Source organism: Melanerpes formicivorus, unplaced genomic scaffold (genome assembly GCF_026170545.1).
Source record: "Melanerpes formicivorus ecotype bairdi unplaced genomic scaffold, bMelFor1.0.p_v2 SCAF_1, whole genome shotgun sequence".
Lineage (NCBI taxonomy): Eukaryota > Metazoa > Chordata > Aves > Piciformes > Picidae > Melanerpes > Melanerpes formicivorus.
This window is the reverse complement of record NW_027142353.1, coordinates 16,063,921-16,083,591: the sequence shown is the minus strand read 5'-3', so window position 1 is coordinate 16,083,591 and position 19,671 is coordinate 16,063,921. Positions and strand designations below refer to the sequence as shown.

Below are 19,671 nucleotides of genomic sequence, written 5' to 3'. Positions count from 1 at the left end.
GAGGAGAGTCACAAAGATGATTGAAGGGCTGGAGCACCTCTGCTATGAGGATAGGCTGAGGGAGATGAGGTTGTCCTGCCTAGAGAAGACTCCAGGGGGACCTTATGGCTGCCTTCCAAAACCTGAAGGAAACCTACACAAAGGCTGGAGAGGGAGTTTTCATAAGGGTATCTAGCAATAGGACAAGGGAGAATCCTTTTAAGCTGAGGAAGAATAGCTTTATACTGGATCTTAGGAAGAAGTTCTTCAGTACTAGGGTAGTGAGACTCTGCACTAGGCTGCCCAGGGAAGTGTGGATGCCCCCTCCCTGTTCAAGGCCAGGTTGGATGAGTCCCTGAGCAACCAAGTCTAGTTGAGAGAAATCAACTACCAGAAGGTTAGAGTAGATGATCTCTAAGGCCCCTTCCAACCTAAGCCATTCTATGAGCCTGCTGTCATTAAATCTCATGTAAAATTTGTGTCAATATGCAGCCTTTACCCACTGCCATGTTTTGGTGCTCTAGCAAGCCAAAGACAGGAGTTCTCCTGGCCTTTATTCTTGCCTTCATTCACCCCTATAGCAGAGCTGTAGTTTACTGTTTCTATGTCTCAGACAAAGAAATAATATTTATGTGGTAACATTAGAAAAACCTCTTTCACCATTTCATTAAAATCTCCTTTTTTATTTCACACACTCAACAGCTTTTTTAATGTATAGGATGTCTGTGATATTTACCATTAATCTTTTAAACTATTTTCAATTACATTTCAAAAGATCAGATTTTTTTAATTCTTAAAACATTAGGGGCTTTTAAAGAACTGTCTGTAACATAATTTAGCAGACATCTGCTAACATGCTTCAGAAGTTAGTCCTACAAAAATACTGATTTGGCTAGGTCACATAACTCATTCATTCACATGATACTCAGAGAACACAATTTGCAAGGATTTCAAATAACTACAGTGTGTGATCTACAAAGACAGCTGCAGAAAAGATGTAACTATAAAAACTTGCACATCTAGGAATGAAACACTTTTAAACAGTAACATTAAAATAGTGCTGTACTTATATTTTCATGACACAAATTCATGTGCAAAATTATTTGCTCATAAAAACCTAGTAGGTTAACCACAAATCAAAATAACAAGCAATGACAGTTTCTCTTATAACTTGAATAATTTCTCTTATATCTTGAATAATTTGCTTGATGGAGTAATTAACACCTAACTTTTAATGTCATCAAACTATTCAGTTGGAGGCCACATACTATTCATGACAGTTATTCTCTAGTCAGTGATACTATATACTTACTGACTTCCTCTATTTGAAATAGATTTAACACTGTGTACACAGTATTTTCCTGAGATACTCAATCATTTCACAGTGACCTCTATCACAGGCCATCATAGAACAGAACAGGACAGGACAGGACAGGAAAGAACAGAACAGACAGAACAGAACAGAACAGAACAGAATAGAATAAACCAGGTTGGAAGAGACCTTTGAGATCATAGAGTCCAACCTATCATTCAACACTATCTAATCAACTAAACCATGGCACCAAGCACTCCATCCAGTCTCTTCCTAAATACCTCCAGTGATGGTGACTCCACCACTTCCCTGGGCAGCCCATTCCAATGGCTAATCACTCTTTCTATAAAGAACTTCTTCCTAACATTCAGCCCAAACCTCCCCTGGCACAGCCTGAGACTGTGCCCTCTTGTTCTGGTGCTGGTTGCATGAGAGACGAGACCAACCCCCACCTGGCCACAACCTCCCCTCAGGTAGTTGTAGACAGCAATAATGTCTGACCTGAGCCTCCTCTTCTCCAAGCTAAGCAACCCCAGCTCCCTCAGCCTCTCCTCATAGGGCTTGTGTTCCAGACCTCTCCCCAGCCTCATTGCCCTTCTCGGGACAACTCAGCATCTTTCCTAAACTCAGGGGCCCAGAACTGGACACAATACACAGTCTTCAGTTTAAAACATAATTTAAAATACAAGCATAAAAGTATGTCCTAAGAAGCAAACTGGTTTGGTATATCACATATAAAACTTCACAAACCATTAGAAGTTCCCTCACTGTTAGTACATACATTTTACACAATGCAGCCAGCCAACATTAGGGAGCCTGTCCTAGAATTCTGTATTTAAAAATACTTCAATCAGTATGAACTTATAATCTGTATTTCATTTTGCAGAGGAAATGAGTTTTGAGGTAAAGAGAGACACACATTTATCAGTAGTTCGCTTGTTTGTGATAAGTAACAATAGCCTGCAATACCAAAATATAATACAATTATCATATCACAACCTTTCAGTACTTTCTTCCCTCTATACTGAATGTAATCTGCTATACCACACTCTTATACCCATTTCAATTCTTCCAGAGAAGCCAATCTAGTATAACATGTATTGGAAGCAATCAGGGTATGATAGCACTAATAAGGAATATAAATATACTGTTTTGAAAAAAGAAGAACCTTGCACCCTATAGTAGATACAACCTATACTTTCATCTTCTGGTTTCTTTAGTAGTTGTATTTTGTGCTTCTTGTCTAAACACATCAGTGTCTATTTTCTTTGTAGGTGGTGGATATCTATAGGGGCATGAGTAATAAAAGTCACAATATTACAGCAACATTTCAGCTTAACCTTCCTCCTGGGGCAACAAAACACTTGGATGGATTTATCACTTTATTTTGCCACTTAGTTTACACAGGGAAAAGCAAAACTTTTAACAGACAAAAGTCCAGGATTTTCAGAAACTACTTTCCTTTTCTGAAAGCCCCTGGCAATGAAAGAAAGTAAATTTCTCATTTGTCCTCTGAAGGTGTTAATGAGAAACTACTGAACATTTTCAAAATCTTCCTAGCTCAGCTATACTTACACTGTTATTAATTAGGAGTTAAGCGGATGGTGCCTACCTTCTCCATAAATTAGGTTTCTTGCTGGACTAAAATTTTGCATTAATCATGGTTCAGAAGTTTATTAGCATTTAAATTCCTAAGGCCCTTAGAGAAGTAATGATTAACGGTAAAGTTCAGTAGAACCATATGGCAATACATAAACTGATCCTATGTACACTAAAAGTCTTGAATACACTTAAGATTACAGTACATAAACAAATTCCCTTATATAAAGATGCTTCATATACAAACATCTTTAATAAATGTTAATAGTGCCCTATTTAACTTTGATTACCAGTGACTTTGGAAATGGACGGATCACTATGTTCTTGGCAAAGTTATATTTAACAAGTATTTTCCCTAGAAACAGTAATACAAAGAGCAGAATAGAATAGAATAGAATTAACCGGGTTGGAAGAGACCTTTGAGATCACTGAGTCCAACCTATCATCCAACACTATAGATGACAGAGATTGGAGTCAATACAGCTGACCAATATGATCGAGTATTGTTCCTTTATTGTTCCAGTATTGCAGGACTACAATGCGAGTATAGCACAGTAAAGTAAAGCAAAGAAGAAGGGAAGAAGGGAAAGGAAAGGTACAAGTGCGTAGCAAGGGAACTTCTACAATTTATGTAAACTCGGAGAGCCTCGTTGGCATAGCTTCATTGGTTCCCTATGAGTGACCACACATCGCACTATTATAGATTATTGGTCCAACTACTAATGACACACGAGGTTTGTTGATGCAGGTGCATGTCCTGTTGTTCCAAGATAACTTTCTGTGTTTATAGCTACTAGTGTCCTGTTTTAGTTACAGGCTGCAGGCACAGCACTGTTTTGCTACACTGCTAGCTGGCTCTGCACTTATGCTGAACATGGCCTACCACCAGGCCTACACTGCCAGATTGCTCACACGGCTCATCGCTGGCATTGCCACACAACACCACCTAATCAACTAAACCATGCAACCAAGCACCTTATCAAGTCTCCTCCTAAACACCTCCAGTGATGGTGACTCCACCACCTCCCCAGGCAGCCCATTCCAATGGGCAATCACTCTCTCTGTGTAAAACTTCCTCCTAACCGCCAGCCTAAAGCTCCCCTGGCGCAGCTTGAGACTGCGACCTCTTGTTCTAGTGCTGGTTGCCTGGGAGGAGAGATCTAACTCTGCCTGCCTACAAACTCCCTTAAGGTAGTTGTAGAGAGCAATAAGGTCACCCGAGTCTCCTCTTCTCCAGGCTAAGCAACCCCAGCTCCCTCAGCCTCTCCTCATAGGGCTTGTGTTCCAAACCCCTCACCAACTTTGTTGCCCTTCTCTGGACACATTCCAGCAAGTCAACATCCTTCCTAAACTGAGGGGCCCAGAATTTGACACAGTACTCGAGGTGTGGCCTAACCAGTGCAGTGTACAGGGGCAGAATGACCTCCCTGCTCCTGCTGGCCACACTGTTCTTGATGCAGGCCAGGATGCCATTGGCCCTCCTGGCTCCCTGGGCATACTGCAGGCCCATGATCAGCCTACCATCAACCAGTAGCCCCAGGTCCCTCTCTGCCTGGCTGCTCTCCAGCCACTCTGACCCCAGCCTGTAGCACTGCATGGGGTTGCTGTGGCAAATGTGCAGAACCCAGCACTTGGATGTGTTAAATCTCATGCAGTTGGACTCGGCCCATCTGTGCAGCCTGTCAAGCTCCCTCTGCAGAGCTCTTCCACCCTCTAACAGATCAACACCTGCCCCCAGATTGCTGTCATCTGCAAATTTACTGATGATGGACTCAATCCCCTCATCCAGATCATCAAAAAAGACACTGAACAGGATGGGGCTCAGCACTGACCCTTGGGGGACACCACTAGTGACTGGCTGACAGCTGCCACAGCACCATTCACCACCACTCTCTGGGCTTGGCCCTCCAGCCAGTTCCTAACCCAACGCAGTGTGCTCCCATCCAAGCCATGGGCTGACAGCTGGGCCAGGAGTTTGCTTTGGGGGACAGTGTCAAAGGCCTTGCTGAAGTCCAGGTAGACTACATCCACAGGCCTCCCCACACCCACCAGTCAGGTCACCATGATCTTGATAATCTTGAATGTCTCTTCCAACCTGGTCTGGTCTATTCTATTCTATTCCAAAAATTAAGAGTTGCTTAGCAATAACCTTAGACAACTCCTTCAACACTTATGGGTGTGTTCCTTTGGGGCCCATGGATTTATGGGTGTCTAACTTTTCTAGGTGATCTCTAATCCAGTTCTCCTTGCCTAAGGGAAAGTCTTCCTTCCTCCAGACTTTCTCTCTTACCAGGGACTGAGGGCCAGCCTTAGCAGTAACGCCTGAAGCAAAGACAAAGTTCAGTAACTCTACCTTCTCTGTATCTTCTCTCACCAGGTCACCCATCTCATTCATCAGTGGACCCCCATTTTGTCTGGTGTTCTTTTTCCTGCTCATATACTTAAAGAATTTTTTCTTATTCTCTTTTACATCCTTTTCCAGATTTACTTCCAAATGGTCCTTAGATTTCCTTGTAGCAACCCCACAAATTCTGAAAACATTCCATAGTCCTCCCAGGTAGCCAGTCCCTTTCTCCACATAAGTTCCTTCTTCCATTTAGGTTTTTCCAGAAGCTCCTTGCTTACCCACACATGTCTCTTGCCTCCACTGCTTGACATTTTACTCATGGGGATGCAACAATCTTTGTCATGGAGGAGGTGGTGTTTGAATATCAACCATCTGTCTTCATTCCCCCTACCTTCTAGAGACTGAACCCATGGAATTCCCGAAAGTAGGTCTCTAAAGAAGTCAAAGTTGGCTCTCCTGAAGTCCAGGTTTGGAATCCTACTTGCTACCCTGCTACTCACTCACATGATCCTGAACTCCATCATCTTACCGTCACTGCAGCTGAGACTGCCTCCAACCTTCACATCTCTTCACATCCCTGTTTTTGTCTAGTTTGGAGAAAGGGAGGACAAGGGGACACTTCATTGCTCTCATAAGCTTTCTGAGGAGGGAAGTGAAAAAGGAGATGCTGATCTCTTCTCCGTCATATTCATTGACAGGACGTGGGAACGGTTCAAAGCTGTACCAGGGGATGTTTAGACTGGACATAAGGAAGCATTTTTTTCACAGTGAGGGTGGTCAAACACTAGAGCAGGTTTTCTGAAGAGGTGGCTGACGGCCAAATACTTACATTTGTCTGATGTCCCAATGTCAATGCCTGTCAGTGTTTATGAGGCATTTAGACAATGTCCTTAACAATGTCTTTAACTTTCAGTCAGAGAGTTCAACTAGATGATTGTGCTAGGTGCCTTCCAACTTTCTCTTCCATCTATTCTAGTCTAGTCTAGTTTATTTCGTTCTACTGCATTCCATTCCATTCCATTCTAAGACTGCAAACCTATAAATTTAAACAACACAGCGATACAGAATACGCAGCAAGATATTATGCCCTAGGTGTCGATTGTGAGCGGAACTGTTATTTCCATACACAAAGGCTGAGGAGTCAAGCTTTTTACAAAAGTCACACCACTGGCTATCCCTGCCTCCCTCTAGGTGTCCATTTCTTTGCAAAGTCTGTATTGGTTATTACAGTTGCTTTTTACTCCCACATTGTTCAAATGTGCATGCTGGTCCCTACTTCCCCGCTCAGGATTTTGTGTCCTCATCTTGACCTCTTTAACAGATATCTCTGAACAAGAGAGTACAGGTAGTGGCCAGAAACAGCACTTCACAAAGGATTACTTTGGCATCATGCAACACATGAAGATTTTATCAGAATAACCTTATTTCTCTAACTTCCTAAGTATTAATATTAAAGATATTTTAACAATTACTATTAATATTAATTAAGTGTGATGACATAGTAGTTTAGTTTGGCAGTGAACAAAAAATGTTGTCTTAAAATGCAGAACAAAGTGAAGAGCTAAGTACAACCTCAGATGTCTCTGGAGTCGACAGACCTTTGAGGAGCAAAACGCAAGCACTGATGGTCTATTCTGTGCAATAGTGACACAAGCGTATTGCCAATAATGTCTGCAGACGGATTTTCTGATGTAAGCTGAATTTGTACATTTTTATAGAAGACTGGAAACAATCAGTAAAATAAGGCTACAATATAATGGTTACTGAAAAAATCTGCAACTTTACATTCTCCAGCATCATATCTACTTACACAAATTAGTCCAGCAAGATCAGAAGCATTTGTTTACCAACATGCATTAATGAAAAAATCTCAGTAAAGCAATATGACTTTCTCATTTAGCTCACAGCAAGACATATCTTCTTACATAAAGTAACCGCACAGCAACACATCCAGCCTTCTGAAACTAAAATCAAAGTTCTAAGTCCATATATGGATTTCTAGACATGTACAAAATATCCTTTCTAATGTATACATAGTTTATTTTTCCTTTAATTCTTCAGATTCCTACAATGAAAAGTATCCATTTCTTAGCAGGAAACCATTATAATGAGGATTCAATATGCAGTAAAGTGTTATCTTTGTCTGCTTTATCTGTTTATATACCATGGTGTTGCCTGCAGTTAAAAACAATCATTCCAAAAAGAGCTGAGAAGTTTAAAAACAAAGCAAACAACCAAAAAATCATATGTCACCAGCCAATATTCAGAACACTTCAGCACATGTAGAATACTGTTTAAATACTTACCTTAACTATCCCACGGATATGCATTTTTGCTATCATCTCAGCAGTGTAAAGAAACATCAGTAGAGTATCAAGGGCAAATGTCACATATTGGAGGGGAGGATAATGCTCAAAGGTCTTTGGAGTGTTCATACAAACAGAAATAACACTGATGATTGCACAGATTCGAAGCAATGAGTGTACCCACTGGGAATAAAAAACAAAAAAAAAGAAGGCATTGGAAGATAGGTTTCATATTCAAAAAAAGCTCAAGTATTTAGCCTACATAACTTTTTGTAAAAGCACATTTGCATTGTTTTCTTTTACATCATGATCCACATATTAAAGGTCTTCATTATAAAATAAGCACTCTTTAGGTTTTTATACACACAAACACACACATAAACACATATGTACATTTTATACATATATACACAATTTTATTAGTTAATTTAGGAGGTTGTGTAATTCAGAAACCAAGAACTAAGAGGCAGGAATGTGAGAATTAGGATTCTACAACTCCTACTTTCCAGTTTTTATAATTCAATTTCTTTTAAAATGACAACTTGTCCTATTTGTGTGTAGACAATAAGGGGAATAAGCTGATGTTATAAACTGAGTGAATGCAATAAATGAAAATTTAATGGAAAATTTTAGTTCCACATTCATATAAACTGATTTTTATATTAGTTTACAACTCCAAAAATTAAGTGAGAGGCATAGGAATTAAAAGTACCCTTCAGTTTATCAAAAAGAAAAGAAATATAAAAGATACTATGTCACAGAAAGCTAATTCTTAATATGAGGATTCACTTTTGTTCCAAACAAGTTTTGTTGCTATAAGAGAACAATTCATTTCTATGACTTGTTAGGTCTCAGAGCCACTACAATCACTATTAATAAGGCTGGCATTCAGTGCCAGTCACAGCAGGAAGTCTAACAAAAAAGCAGAATGTATCAATACAGGGGTTTAAGGTTGGATTTATTTTCTTTTACATCAAAACACCATTGAAACATCTTGAAGTCAGACAAGAGGAATGAATCTGTTTCAACTGACTTCTTAAGTATTAAAGTGTGGCTGATACAAAAACCTTTGTTTGTCACAGTAAGTATTATACACACTACGCAATACACAACTATTCCATCAACAGAACAAGAAAAAAACATATAATGGGTACTGTGAAACATAAATAAACCAGCATATATTTCTGCAATGATATTTTAAGCTTATTACAGTAGTAAATACAAACATTGTACTTGAGATTATATTAGCATGAATTAATGTAAGAGTGTTGGCTTGTAAATGTTTTAGCTGAAAGGACCTGGCATCCATACCACAAATGAGATAATAGTTCCATCAAATGAATGCAATGTCAACAATGTGTATTATTTCAGAATATTTAACTTTCTGCCTTTACAAAGTAAAAACATAGATACTACTTCAGGAGAAAATTGAAAATGCCTTCTCTGAAAAATATGAATCATTGAATATGTAAGAATCCCAGATGCACACTGACTGCTAAAGAAATAATTTAACCAGAATAATCATGGTTAATCATCATTTACATGGTAAAGGCATTTTCTTACTACTTCACATTCTATTAATAACTACACCCAGAGAAACTTTCCCCAGTTTCAAGTTGCCAGACACTTTTACATCTACCTGTTTCTTAGGGCTCGCTGTAGGTTAAATGATATCAGAAAAAGCTGAATCGTGCTTCAAAACATCAGTCAAAATACACTTTTATACTCATAAGTGATGTGAAAGGAGAGATTTTGAGGGTCAAAAGTGCCAACTACTAGCTACTACGTTAGCAATGAAATGCTCCTTCTTCACGTCCTTTTCAAAAGCTCATTTTGCAAAGTTAAATTGTAATTTCAATAAACATGTTAGGAAATAGAAGCATTGAAAGGATGGCTGTTTGAAAAAAAAATATTAGTAGATTAATTGATCAGCAAACTCTGCTTGACCACCCCATCACAACAACCAAAAGAAACCTTTTTAGTTTTGGACTCTTTGCAAAAAATGAGCTGGTAGATCAGGAACTACAGCTCAACATTTGTTTCTAAGAAATACCTATTTCAGAATCTTCTGTGCAAGTCAATTAAACAATAGGAATTATATTTAACTTAAAATTAGTAACTACGGAGAGAGATACGTACTGGTTTGTTAATCCACAGAATATCTGCATTGTCTGACAAAGATTCATCAGGACCAAAATCTGTAACTGGCTGGGCTTCCACCCTTGAACTCTGTTTCCTTTTTAGCATCCTGAAGTTAACTTTTGTTATCTAGTATCATGAAACCTGCTTGAGGAAAAAAAAAAAAAAAGAGAAAGAGAAGAAGAGAAGACATTCACTAAAACCATTTGATAATGCATTTTGAACAGTTTTATAAATAACCTACAGCACATTGTTTCCATGAAAACTGCTTTTGTACTTGGTGAGTAAAAGGATCTTCACTTTATTTAAAAGCTTTGCCTATATAAATCACTGACATGACTTTCATAAAAATTTACATAAAGGTACACAACTCAAACAATTACCAGAAGCTTAGGAATGCTAGCAGAAAGTATGTACCAACATGCGAAGAATGCTATTGCTGTGAACTTAAACCCAGAGCAATCACTGGATGGATTTGACCTGGAGCCATTTAATTTAATGGTGACATTTCCATTTATTATGCTAGGCTAAGATACATCCCAACAAACCAAAGGCAAACAGGCAATGTTAAGCAACCAACAGATGTTATTGTTCTTTATTGAAATCAGAAGAGCTTTTTTGCAATATGCTACTATTAACAAGAATTTTTGTAATACTTTTGTTGTTGTTAGAAATTATCTATCCATCAGTTGGCTGTCACTGGGGCTTGTGTTGGAACATGGAAGCACTGAAGAAAATGTGGTGTTTTGACATGTTTGGACATTCTTGCATAATGGCACTGACTGAGCCTTGTGTGGACTTGATGATCTCAAAGGTCTTTTCCAACCTGGTTAATTCTATCCTATCCTATCCTATCCTATCCTATCCTATCCTATCCTATCCTATCCTATCCTATCCTATCCTATCCTATCCTATCCTATCCTATCCTCAGCAATGTTAGCCACAACTAGCAGACACATCATGAGAGCAAACACAGTTCATGAATCCCAGAGTCAAAATAAATCCAAAGCAATGAAGAAGATATAATCTACCAAGGAGAAACAGACTGCTCATGAAATACAATTCTGTCATTCTTTAAATACATAGATAAGTTTGCTGCAATGTCTTGGGAGCTGTGCTTCTCAAGACCTTGGGAGTTTAAAAAAATGAAAAAAAGGCACTTTCTAAAGTGTTCGTTGCAAATATGTTTCTTTGGGGGGTAAATGAACAAAATAACAGTTTTATGTTTCCCATTTCTGGTTATGGCAATGACAATGCTCCAAGCAGATTCTTAAGAAAACAGGTACCAATAAAAAGAAAATCAGTAAGATAAGTACAATCAATAATTATGAAAAAAGGCTCAGGATGTGAATCACCAACAAGCCACTAGTAATTTTAATTTTTTAAAAATAAATTACACTAAATAATGAGCTATGTCCATTAGGGAAGAAAATAGGTAATCACCAACTGGCTGTTGCTTTTATGCTTTTTTTCAGTATTGCTTGTTTATACATCTGATGTGTAGGAACATTAGCCACATCCTTCTAATGAAATTGCCATTTACCCTTTTATCAAGTACCTTTTATTTATTATTTTTTAAAACTAATCTGGGCACAGAAAATATTGTGCACTTTAGATGTCCATAGTGAATTCCATTCACTACTTAAATGTTGTAACTGAAGAGATCAAAATTCTTACTTTGATTGGATGGCCTTTATAAACATATCACAACGCATGTACCAATCCAGTGGGAGGGAAGAAATGTTTACAGAACTGTGCTGGGTTACACCCATCCTTGATGGGGGCCAAAGAAAGAATCCAGCCCCCAGGTGGGCAAAAGAAACAATCCAAATGAGCAGAGATATGGTTTTTCCCCTCCCAGAAAACCCAGTCCCCTGGGTCAAAGGTGGTCTTATTCCACTCCCCCTTCCTGTCCAGTAAGCCTATAAAAAGGGTGGACAGCTGACGTTGACTTGCTGGAACAAGACCAGAGAAGGGCAACGAAGTTGGTGAGGGGTTTGGAACACAAGCCCTATGAGGAGAGGCTGAAGGAGCTGGGGTTGCTTAGCCTGGAAAAGAGGAGACTCAGGGGTGACCTTATTGCTCTCTACAACTACCTGAAGGGAGGTTGTAGACAGGCGGATGTTGGTCTCTTCTCCCAAGCAGCCAGTACCAGAACAAGAGGACACAGTCTCAGGCTGTGCCAGGGGAGGTTTAGGTTGGATGTTAGGAAGAAGTTCTATACAGAGAGAGTGATTGCCCATTGGAATGGGTTGCCCGGGGAGGTGGTGGAGTCACCATCATTGGAGGTGTTCAGGAGACTTGATGGGGTGCTTGATGCCATGGTTTAGTTGTTTAGGTGGGTTGCATTGGTTGATGGGTTGGACGCGATGATCTTGAAGGTCTCTTCCAACCTGGTCTGGTCTATTCTATTCTATTCTATTCTATTCTATTCTATTCTATTCTATTCTTTCCCTTCCCTGCTTCACCTGCTTGAAAGAGATCATCTGCTGCTGCTGCTGCTGCTTCCTGCATTAACCACGTGGTGGGGGGCCTTCTTTCCAAGCTGCATCCACTGACATCCAGGGAATACAAGGCCATCTGGGTTTGGTTTTGTATATTTTTCCTATTTATCCTTATCCCTTACCTTTGTAAACCCTCCTTGTTATTGCTATATTTTGTTTAAAAAGTTACCTCTTTTACTTCTAAATCAATTCCAGACTATTTCTATTGTGAATTTCCCTTTCTTTTCCTCTACCTGATTTTGTTTTACCTTATCTTACCAGGAAAGGGAGAGGGGAGGAATTTCTGTTACCATTTGGGCTGTTACATTCCAGGTAAACCTCAAACCAGTACAGGAATTTAAGAACCAGCTTGTTTACTTCTCTGCTTGAAATAAGCAGAAATGTGCACATAAAACGTGCAAAATGAAAATGACAAGTCAAGAATCTTCTGGAAATGGTCTTCAGCAAGATTATTCAAAGTTTATCATGATTGTTTTCAAGCTTTTATGAGGGTTTTTTTGCTTGGTTGTTTTTTGTTGTTGTTCTTTTATTTTTCCATGGAACACACAGGTTTTTACAAGTGTCTGTTACTGTAGAACAACACAAAGCCCACTGCAGCCTCAACTCAGCCATGCATATAAAGAATTTTAACTTGTGGACTCCAATCCCTTTTTTCATCTGTTTCTGCAAGGAGGGAACCAGTTGAAAGACGAAGAGGATGAAGGCAGCTGTGCACAAACTCCTTCCAGTATATGACACACTGTGAGCACCACAGCAAGCTGTGCTAATGGGAGGCTGTAGTCCTCGCTAACCCCAACTACAAATCCACCCCTACAGTTCCCGCATTGGTTCTGACATACATCATTAGGTCTTCTTTGATCACAACTTGTTATTAAGAAGAAAAACCTAATAAATTCTCTAGGACATATTTCTAGCTTCAGATTTTTTAAAAAATATTAGGTTCAGGGCAAAGACAGGTTTTGAAACAAAAAAATATGGAGTTTTAGGGCTACATCCGCTCTATATTTCTTCAGAGTATTTTCTTTCAGCAGCAATGAAAATCCAAAGCACAGGTGTCGACCTTCTCACAGAGTTGTGTAGTATCTTTCCCTTTAAATCTCTCCTCTATTTTTAGAAGCAAAGGCAAATTAAAGGAAGAAAACTAAATAGGAAATTACTCACAGGCCCTTCAGATCCATTTGGTCAACCTTTTCATCTTTTCCTGAACTTGCAGATATATTTGGCAAACATTAAACTGTCTAAACCACCATAAGCCTCTAAATTGGCAGCTTCTACTGAAACTAAAGTATGCTAGAACAACAGTTGTTGAACTTAGGACCCACTGTGCCCTTGAGAAAAAAGTCTGAAGAAGAACAAATCTCAGTTTGTGACACCCACACTATACACAAAGACACTCCTACTGATGGAAGCCTGCACTTCCTACAAAAATCAAAAGGCAAATTTTTAAAAATATCTGATCCCACACATAAAAAGCTGACAGACCTGTCTTATTTATAAAGTACTCTCTCTGTATACAGTAGACAAAGAAGGTAGTTGAGAAATAACTCCACAGAAAAAAATAAGAAAATAAAGCAGATATTCCCAATCATAATACACGTCATTGGGATTAGCAATGCATGGCTTCCAACATACTTCTTTCTCACTGCCTACTGACTTTGTCACTTGAGATCACGTGAGCACTGCCAGAAGTTTCTCCCAGGGCTGGCCACCTACAAACACTCTCTTCAAAACCAATTCTCTCTTCTTTGAAAATGTCAGTTCCCCTTCCAACATCTCGAAGAGCTGAGACACACAATGTGGTACATACATTTTTAAGAGAATAATTATCTTTGAACATTTTACTATCTGTGAAGGCTAAAACAGGTGGCAGGAAGTAGATATGAACACCCAGATGGAAACTCTATTTCCATATTATACATTGAAAAAAATCCCAACAAACTACAGGCTACCTTTAAAGAAGAAAATGTTCTTGACTGTAGTATGCATTATGAAGTCATAGGAAAAATGTACGGTCTTATTCTTCCACTTCAATAGTCTTATCCTCTCCCTCTTTGTAAATGGTCTATTTCTCTACTGCCTGCCCTCTCCATTCCCATGTTCATCCATCCTGGCTTTTGGAGCAGGTATAAATAATGGTATTTCATTTTTTGTACTCATGTAGCAATATATTTGAATTGAGTGACATATATATGACAGTACGAAGTTACATTTAGAAAGATCAAAATGGAATTCCAATGACAACCACATGACACAAGCCACTCTGGATATGTTATTAGCTCCTAACTAGTTTCAATGAAAAACTTTCTTCAGTACTTTTTCTGTGTTTTACTGTTACTGCATCTGAAAAAACGTTTCCTAAAGACCTCATTATTTTGAACACAGTACAATGCTAACAGATGACCAAACTTTAGTATTTATTAAAACCAGACAGGATTCTTCAGAAATAAGGTATACTAAAGGAAATATCCTAAAAATCACTTACATTGCACATTTCAAGTCATTTGGATACAAGTAGAAAGAACACCTGGTGACATCTTACACTTACTAACAGCACCTAAGACCAAATATGCTGTGTTCATGGATCAAGGAAGGTGTAACAACTGCTTAAAGCTTCCAATGTAAGAACATCTTGTCTCAAAGTAAGGCAAATGCCCAGACTTCAGCCTTTTGCTCCTAAGATGTCTCCTGTGTTGTCTGTAGTTTTAGGCTATGCCTTAAAGTTTTTTCATAGATCTTGAACAGAAAAGTAGTAAAATGTAAATAAATCACTACTGGGTGTAAAAAGAAAAATAAAGGTAATTCTAAACAATTCCATTGGAGAGACAAGGAACTTAAATCGATTGTACCAAAACAATTTCCTCTTCTTGTCTCACTTCTTTGCTCTGGAGAGATACTAACTTGCTTCTGCTTGCCCTTGGCTGCATTGTTTTGGCTAAGACTTTTCTTCAACTTTTTCTGCTCCTTTCCCTTCTCCTTTTTGTACAGGGGGGGTCTGGGTAGGCAGGGAAGGAGAAGCTAGTAGCTTCCCCTGGTCTTTGACCAGGGGGATCCTTGTGCTGTTTAGTAATTATAAATACCTGTAAATATTGTAAATACTGTGTATTTTGTACATATTCATTGCATTCCATTGTAGATTGCAGTTCTGCTTGTATATACAGCTTTCATTTGCTTCCAACTGGGCTGGTCTGGCAAAGTTAATGTTGGGGGGGAAAATTTCAACCCACTACATGTGTCTTCTCTAATTATATGCTAAATACAACGCTCACATGATATGTATTTCTTAAATCTTTTTCCTCTCAGACACAACCAAAATAATTCAGACCTACTTATCAGACAGAATCAAGTATCACATTGTACACAAAAGCAGATCTTATATGAATCTGACATACAGTCCAAGTCCATTACTACTATCACGTAATGTCACGAGTCCTTTTTACTGTGAGCCTTCTAATATCCAGAATATACAAATTTGAGGAAACTATACATGCATACACATGGTGCTGTGATGCAGTCATAAAATTAATTTCATAATTTTAAGCAGAATTGACTAGCTTTTTGACATTTTATAACTAAGTAACTGGGTTGAATAAAAGAAAAAAACAACTGAAGAAGATTTTTCAAATGGTCCTGCTAGCGCATACCAAGGCCCATGCCACCACACCACATCCTGAAAGAAGGAACAAATCTAAGTATGTAGCAGCTACTTCCCTGTATAAGTACCCAGCTTTTTCTCTCAGTGGAAACCGAAGGGCAAGAGTGATGTGCACCCTCAGTCTCCCTCCATATTGGCTGTTGGCATGACTGGACCCCATGGCAACTTTCCAAGCCTCTACAGTTTAAATACTCTCTTAGGCATTACTTTGTAAGAGTGGTTGATAAAATGCTAAAATTTAATGATAGCCAGTAAAAGCACAGTAATTACATGTGGGAATATACAGGTGGCAATGTACTCCCTACAAAGTTAGACTGCTTTGAAAGTTCACTTTCACTGTGGGCCACCTACCCAACACTTGCTGCTGGCCTAGAATTAGTCTACTGCAATATAGTCCACAGGAAAGTCCATAGGAGCTAACAGACAAACAGCAATATGCTTAGTACGAGTCATGCTGGAAAAAAGTATGAGGGAAGATTCTGGGATTTGCTTTTGTGGTCTACTCATGTTCAGGTGGAAATTGTATTATAGTCTTCTGAGAGAGCAGGGGAGGAGGTAGCAGCAGGACATTCTTTGAGACGATGCAGTTAACAACTCATCCTCTCTCACACATTCAGTAACCTGCTATAACTACTGCAGAACTGTATTCAGGGCTTTAAAGAAAGGGGTGAGGGCAACCTTTCCAGAATGAAGCAGGGGTGGAAAGGAGCTTCTTTGTAGGCAGATGGCGGGCAGCATGCCTGCTTAAGTGATTATTTTAATGTTTGTGGTAGTTTTAGGCTCTGCCTTTACACTTTTTTTCATAGATCTTGAACAGAAAAGTAGTAAAATGTAAACAAAACACTATTGGGTGTAAAAAGGAAAATAATGATAGTTCTAAACAATCCCATTGGAGAGGTACCTACCATAAGATTTAGTTTGCAAAACAATCTTTCTCTCTTTTTGCTTCTTCAGCTTCTCCTGGCTTTACTGACCTTGGCTGCACTGCTTTGTTGTGACTGGTATTAACAGCAACAACTCTGCTTTGTTTTCTCTTGTCCCTTTGTGTACAGAAGGATAGGGAAGGAGGCAGAGAGGGAGAAGCTGTTACAGCTCTCCTGGTCTTTGGCTGGGGGGGTTCTTGTGCTAATTATCAATTGTAAATACCTATAAATATTTGTAAATAGCATATATTTGTACATATTCATTGCATTCCATTGTAGATTGCAGTTTTGCTTGTAAATACAGCTTTCATTTGCTTCCATCTGAGCTGGTCTGGCAAATTTAATGTTGGGGGGAGAAATATTCAACCCACCACAATGTTGCTTGGATTTTGTTGTACCACTAATTACATGTTAGTGTGCCTAGAACCTTATACACACATCTTTTCATAATTTAAAACCATTTTAAAATTAAATAAACTGTGATTATATTCTTTTAGCATTGTAACAGGTTTTGCTAAAATAATTATTTCAGAAATTTGAGTATTCTACATCACCTCCCCTTACCAAATTCTTTCCTTTTCATCATTTAAGAAATTGCTAGCAAAACAATGTGATAGATTCTCATTGCTGGAGGGCAGGTCCTTGAAGTTGTAGCCACAACCTTTGGTTCTGTATTACCAGCTTCATAAACACAATAATTTAATATAATGTCTCAGGAAGCAAAGTCCCAACCCAAAAGCTTTGTTTTGGGAAAAAAAATCCCCAAACCACCACACAAACTCAGTTAATAAAATCATAAGCTAACTCAGGTTGGAATGCCCTTGGGAGGTTTCAAGCCCAATGTCCTGCTCAAGCAGAGTCAATTCTGGTGTCTGATAAGACTACTGTATTTTACTCAGGTTGCTTTAGCCTAGTCTTGAAAACCTCCAGTGGAGGAGTGAAATAAAATACAGTTCAACCCATAATGCCCGTATTAGGCACTGCTCTTTAACTCCAAAAAGATCTAATGCCCAAAATCACAGAAAATTCAAGTATTTTTCCAACCATTGACTCCATGCTATTCAATTAGTAACACAATAAAATTAATTTGTGAATTGAATATCTGTTTTATAAACACAAAAATTCTTGCTTAGATTCTTGTCTGAATTCCTTAATACCTAGGAGAGTGGGGAGGAAACCCAAATTCTCTGAAGCCAGTAACAGTTCTATGTCATGATGAGATATGTGGGCCTGAGGAAGACATTTTTATCCACAAACATTCAAGACTCTTAATCTCCTCCAGCACTTGGTCCAGTAGCCCTTTACCCTGCAAGACAACTTGATAGTACTCATCTCCTGTAATGAAAATTAAGATCTGAAATCAAGACTGGGGTTTGGACAAATGCCAGACAGGTCTACACAGTCCACATGGTTATCAGCAACATTCAAAACCTGGAAGTAAGTCAAAGCAGAGTAAATTGTATTTCAAGGGGATAATGCTTAAAGGAGAATGAACCAAATTTCAGATTAAAATCAAAAAGACCCACCAAAAAGACACAAAGCTCCCAAAGGTATACACATGAACTTGCAGAGAGCTGGAGTCTTCTAGCAGCCAGAGACCAACTCAAAGAAATGTAAATTTTTTCTCCCTCCATTAAAATGTCTTGACTTTGTGGTTTATGCAGCACACCTTAGTTCATTGTCGTGATGCACTATGTCTCCATTTGGTCACTTAAAGAGCAGGTGGGATATGGCTGTAGTAGAATAAAATGGAAATAGGCATAATGAAATGAAACAGAAAGATGCTTAAGACAAACCCAAAAGACTCAAATAGCATTTAGTCAGTATTTTATCACTGTTACTGTTCCCTTTATGAATGACTCAGAATGCAACCGTGGGTAACAGACCAAATCACAGCTGACTTAAAAGATACATCTGCATATAAAGGTAAAAAGAAATCTCCATCCTTCCTAGAAAAGTCTCTGGCATTACCAGGACTGCTAAAATAAAAAGATGTCAACAAAAATAATTGTTAAGCACCTCTGTCTCCTCTCAATGAACGGTGTTGAGACCCCTGAAATTGCACATTGAAGAGACGGACTTCAGGCCTTGGTACCTCGTTCTAGCCACACCAAATCCCGTTGCCTCCAGCCAGGTGAAACCTCCCCTCAAGGAAGCAGATCTCCACACCACAACCCATCTTGCCTCGGCCCCATTCACGACCACCCCATCAAATAAGGGCACCCCCAGGCTATGTCAACTGGAGAGGCCTGTTCACCTCGCGGCCCCGCTGTGCACGAGTAACAAAACAAGGTATTTCTCGCCCCACTGAGGGATGCGGAGAGGCGTCGGAGCAACGGTGAGGCACAGCGGCAGCAGGCCCCGAAACGGGCCCGGAGAGCCCTCTCCCACCGCGGGGTAAGGACAGCTCGGGAGGGCAGCGAGAAGGGTGGGCGCTACCGTCCCTGACCACTCGCAGAGCCGGCCGGGCCTCTCAGCGGGCCCGTCCCCTCCCGGGGAGCCGCCAGCGTCCCCGGGTACCCACGGAGACAGCCCGCGACCGAGGGGCCAGGGAAGGAGGCGGGGAGAAGCCAGGGCCCACCGTGTACCGCGCCGAGCGCCGCGCAGCAAGCCGCGCCCGACGCCTCCCACCTACCGCCAGCATCTCCCTTCATGGCGCGGTCGGAAGGGGCCGGTCCTGGCCCCCGCTAGTGTGTGAGGTGTTAGGGTTATGTGCCTGCCGCGTACGCCGTCCTCCCCGCGGCGGATCGAGGCGGCGGGGCTCGCCCGGCAGTGGCGGCAGCAGCCGCAGCCGCCCTCGGTCTCTCGGCAACGGCGGTGGCGGGCGGCCGCGGGGACGGGGCGGGGGAAGGCCGGGCGGGGCGGCCTGCGGGCCGGCGCCGGGGAGGGAGCAGGTGAGGAGCAGACCAT

General features: G+C 40.1%; 1 protein-coding gene across 2 annotated transcripts in view; it reads right to left on the bottom strand.

Moving 5' to 3' along the window:
• Positions 1-19,564, bottom strand: part of NALCN (sodium leak channel, non-selective) — a 261,613-nt gene extending 242,049 nt beyond the window's left edge. For both annotated transcript variants that reach the window (XM_068163255.1, XM_068163339.1), the window contains exons 1-4: positions 19,397-19,564; positions 18,288-18,494; positions 9,683-9,826; positions 7,544-7,726 (exon numbers count right to left, since the gene is read on the bottom strand). In XM_068163255.1, coding sequence (XP_068019356.1) covers positions 7,544-7,726; positions 9,683-9,790 — 291 coding nt within the window. In that variant the 5' untranslated portion in view covers positions 9,791-9,826; positions 18,288-18,494; positions 19,397-19,564. The remainder of the gene's footprint in view (positions 1-7,543; positions 7,727-9,682; positions 9,827-18,287; positions 18,495-19,396) is intronic.
• Between the last annotated feature and the right edge of the window lie 107 nt (positions 19,565-19,671).